This window comes from Fopius arisanus, unplaced genomic scaffold (genome assembly GCF_000806365.1).
Source record: "Fopius arisanus strain USDA-PBARC FA_bdor unplaced genomic scaffold, ASM80636v1 scaffold00058, whole genome shotgun sequence".
Classification (NCBI taxonomy): Eukaryota; Metazoa; Arthropoda; class Insecta; order Hymenoptera; family Braconidae; genus Fopius; species Fopius arisanus.
Window position 1 is genome coordinate 787,134 of NW_011887797.1, and position 4,779 is coordinate 791,912.

Consider the following 4,779-nt stretch of genomic DNA (forward strand, 5'->3'; position numbering starts at 1 on the left):
CTGAGCAAGAGTGATAGCTTTTCTCAGTGTAATCATACTCGTGATCATATTCTCCAGACGTTCATTGCGACACTAGAGTCTTTAAAAGGTGATGATGATTTGGAAGCTCAGCATGTTGTCAATTGCGAGTTGAGTGAACTTCGTGACTGGCTGATTCGAGAGCCAAACGAACAAGTCATGGAAAAACTCAAAGAGCTTTATTACCGCATCAAGAACGAAAACTCGAGGATGCAGGAGGTCAACGAGGAGCTTGTTATTCTCAAAGAAAAATTCATAGTCTCAAACATTGAGAAGTCGGAACTGACAAAACAGTTGAAGACATTCACTACACATTGTGGTGATTTATTGAATGCGAGCTACAGTGTACCAATTCAATATTTTGCACTTGTTGCCGTTGCCTTCGTTTGGATGTTACTTGAGAAAATGTTCTAATTGACACGACTATTTAAATAACCCATGTAAATAACGAGTGAAAAATCGCTGTAAAGGATGACCATCTATCCAGGTTTTATTGTGGATCTGAAGATAGTGATGAAATTAGGGTTTCATCCTTATTGTTTTTTTCTCTTTACATATTTACGTATATATATATATTTAAACATTAACGAAGGGAAAATGGGTTCGGAGTTCAATTGTAAATTGTATATAATACCCTTGCCGTATAACGTCGATTGGGAAATTAGTATGATAAATATATTGAGAGCTTAAGTTTTTAGAATGTGAAAACGATAGCGCACTTGAGAGTAGACAATACGACGGTTTGGAGAAAAAACTCAATGAACTGCCAATGTTCAATCATATCTTTATTATCCTTCTTACATGATGTTATTTCAGTTGAACAATAAGGAGCATTTCAATGCGACCTATTTTCTCATCCATGAATGAACCACTGTTGACCACTAATTAGTTTTCCTTCATTTTGTATTATGAAGTGGTCAATTGCATATGTATATTTGTGTTGTTTTGCAATATTACAAACCCCATATAAATTTAATTTTTTATCCAGTGTTAATGTTTCATTAATGAATTTCTGATAAAATTCATCCGTTTCTGAGTACGCTTAAGTCATTATAAATCCATTGAGAATTACGCTAAAAAAATTCCCCAAAAACGGTGGATTCACAATTTTTTTTTTATTGTTGAATGAGACCATCTGCTACTCTGCCATTAAATGAATATTTAAAAATTCACAGAACGTCATTATAATAAAAATGTTTTTAATTCTAAAATTGTTAATTATTATTCAATGGCCAATCGGATAAACTCAACGGCCTATTGTATTTCTTTCTTCACTGTTTTTCTATCGCTTCTTTTTTATACAAAAAAAAATCTTAATCGAAGAATATAAAAATTAATGAATTTAATTATAAAACAAATACACGCCAATATGAATATATAGAGTCATGAATTATCGTATTTTCTTAATAATCGATTTGTTTACATAGTGCCATTTTTCGAGGTCAATGTATTTATTAACACGTTATCGTGACACGAAGTTAGATAAGAGAGAATGTGAAATGCGAAACAAAAAATTAAAAAGGAAATGCTCGAAAGGAACAAACCATTGAAGAATCCATTTGCTAAAGGTTACAAACCTTTGCAAAATCGACACAAAAAAATCATAAATTAAATTACCATATGAAATCATGTAAATACCGTTGTTGAGATGACATATTCATGTAACACAGTCACTATAGAAACAGAAAGAAATGAAAAATAAATACTAAATAAAAAATACAAAAATCTTTTTTTCTCTTTTGCAACATGTAGGTGTTCATTGGAATCGTCTTAAAGTTCAAATTCATTCTGGCTCATGCGTCATACTTTTTCTTCCTTGTCAGCGTGAATTAAAAATAGCCGTAGGAAATAATTTACTTGAGGCAGAAGAAAATTCCTCGTATGAAATGACGTTACGTTTTAAAATTTATCAGACTAAAAAATTATTGGCATATTACGGCAAATTTTTATCATGTCAAATTAAAATGACTGACAAGTCATTTCCATTACCATTTTGAATCAAGTCATTGGTTGTATATTGATGATTGTAATTTTTTTTATCGCAAGATTTTCCCATGTTCATTCTTAATTCGTTATTTTAATTACTCCCATGGATTTTTAGGTACTCATCGTACATACGTACCATAATTTTTTTTATTTTTCGTTATGATGATATCATAAGGCGGTAATTATTATAGTAAATTGATTACAATTTTGTGGTGCAGCAAGTGTTTGTCATATTTCCATTCATCACGTTCCCTGACAAATCTTGATTTTTATTTCTGTCAAATCTTGATTTTTATTGTGCAAGGAATTAATTTCGCGTATTCTTCATCGTGCAATATTTTCGTAGATAATTCAATCGAAAATGAGGTATTATTACATTATTGAAGATAATGTTTAGAGTTGATGAATGCACAGAAGCATAATTAAAATTCAACTGGGATTAAAAATTTTATTTATCACTTGAATAATCATCTCATGCTCATTTCATGCTCATCTCATGCTTCCGTCGACATACACATTCTCATCCTTGCTCCTTGGCTTCCTGCCACTTAATAAACCGCTGATTCAATACAGTCATGATCTCACACAAATATATTATGTTACTTAACTGACTGCAATCTTTATTCACCTCATGAATTCAATACTGTCTGCGACCTCCTGTCACCTAATCAACAACCGAGAAAACATTTATCGGATAAACTGCCGGGCATTTGTCGTTGGTGTCTGAGAGTTTTTTTTTCTCATTGACAGAAATTGTTTTCTGGACATTTGATTCACTCTATTTACTAGTTTCATGGATGTTACAGAATTAATTCTAACGGGGCTGTTACCAAGGAGAAATGAACTGAAATTAAAAAATTTCAAATTTGAAAGAAAAAGTACCTGGAATGCTGCATTGATGAAGAGAAAAGCCGAAGAGGGCAATAATAAAATGGCAGGCGGTTCATCGAACGCTGAATCATCGCCAAAACGGATTTGCCGAGATTTTCTTCGGAATGTTTGTCATCGTGGAAAGCGTTGTAAATACTTGCACGAAAGATCCGAAGATGATCCCATAGAAGAATACACATTCTGTCACGATTTTCAAAATGGTATATGTAATTGGCTCGGTTGCAAATTCATTCACTGCACTGAGAATGAAGAAAAACATTTTAGAGTAACAGGAGAATTGCCGCCTCATATTGTAAATCGATTAAAAAATAATTCCGATAAGACAGAATTACCAGTGTGTAAGGACTTCATAAAGGGAAGTTGCCAAAGGGTAAATTGTAAATTTCGGCATCATAAGAAAGAGGAACCTCAGCACAATCATATTCCATCGCCTCATATCAGTCAACCAAGACCTCAGCATAATTATAATATCAACGGTGGTGGTGACAATAGGCGATTTGAAGAGGACAGAAAGTGAGTATCAAAATTTTAATATATTTTCAATATATTTTCAATATATTTTCAATATTTTTCGAATAAAAGGTTTTTCATTTATCTAAATACTCACACGAGATTATTAAATCGATCTCATATAAGACAACAACATGTATGGAGTGTCATTGAGGTGTCGATTCCCAAGAGTCTTTATAATTAATTTTTTATAATTAATACTCCGCATTAATTTTCTTCAGAGTGATACGCGTAATCATTCTTTCCGCGCATAAATAGACAAGCTATTGCATAATATGGGCTGAGCAGGTTCCTCTCGTCATATTCATGTCCATTGCTGGGAGAAACTCTGAATTATGATAGATAAAAGGATCTGTTAGGTACTGGAGAATCATCGAATCGTTATTATTTCCAGTTATCACTGGAAAATAGAGGATCAGCACCCAGTGGTGCAGAACAACGGGTACAATGCATCGCCTCATCAGGGTGATTACATAGGTCCACCTGAACCCAAAAGAAGAATAGTCTCCGGTGAAACTGTTGTACATTTCGAAGCCTCACCACTACTCGGCCAGCATACTACACAGCAGGTTACACCTGGATACTATTATCCCGTTATTGCGAGGAATGAAGCTAGGGCTATTGTTCTCGAAGACGAAAACTCATTGCTGAGAAAAAAAATTGACGAGTTAAAGAAACAGGTGAATATAACATGCATTCAACATACATTCATACCAGATGGCTAGTGATGCAATGCTAAAGTATTATGCATATTAATTTAATAGAGTTTTGGATGTGTACAATTGTGTATTTCAGAATTTGATGCAATTTGAGTACTAATTTTTATCGAAAGAAATTATCTATATATACGAATTTTAGGTGAGCGATTTAACAGCGACAAACGAATTTCTGCTTGATCAAAATGCTCAACTTAGGATGTCTGGCAAGCGGACTGCTAACGTGACAGCCGTAACAGTACCAGCTGTAACAATAACAAATACAGTCCCCCCATCTCAAGCACCAACACCTCAGCAAATGGTGAATGCAGCAGTTGCAGCGGGAACTCTGAGAACAGTGACAGCGAGTGTTGCCACTGTTCCCGTCAGCATTGCAACAGTAACTCCAGTTTCAATTGCTGCTGTATCAATGGCTCCTGTATCAATACCACCACCAATTGTTACAATGGCTCAGCAGACGATAACAATGAGTGGATCTGGACCACAGCCTGCCAATCAACAGCAACCCAACTCCCAACAATCTGCAAGCTTACCACTATCAATATCTGGTGCTACAGCACCCCTCGTTTCTTACCCCATCATGACTCAAGAGCTCAGGCCTGTGTTACAATGAAATTAAATAACAAGCGTATTCACAAGGTGAATTCAAATCTATTAC

General features: G+C 34.5%; 2 protein-coding genes across 2 annotated transcripts in view; both read left to right on the forward strand.

The window, feature by feature from the left end:
* The window catches only part of Slmap (Sarcolemma associated protein), a 4,440-nt gene extending 2,945 nt beyond the window's left edge, over positions 1–1,495 (forward strand). Inside the window, exon 2 of the mRNA XM_011308224.1 lies at positions 6–1,495. Coding sequence (XP_011306526.1) covers positions 6–432 — 427 coding nt within the window. The 3' untranslated portion in view covers positions 433–1,495. The remainder of the gene's footprint in view (positions 1–5) is intronic.
* Positions 1–4,773, forward strand: part of LOC105268551 (zinc finger CCCH domain-containing protein 10-like) — an 11,366-nt gene extending 6,593 nt beyond the window's left edge. The window contains exons 2-4 of the mRNA XM_011308215.1: positions 2,811–3,408; positions 3,800–4,085; positions 4,264–4,773. Of these exons, the coding sequence (XP_011306517.1) occupies positions 2,903–3,408; positions 3,800–4,085; positions 4,264–4,734 (1,263 nt within the window). The 5' untranslated portion in view covers positions 2,811–2,902 and the 3' untranslated portion in view covers positions 4,735–4,773. The remainder of the gene's footprint in view (positions 1–2,810; positions 3,409–3,799; positions 4,086–4,263) is intronic.
* The last annotated feature ends 6 nt before the right edge of the window (positions 4,774–4,779 follow it).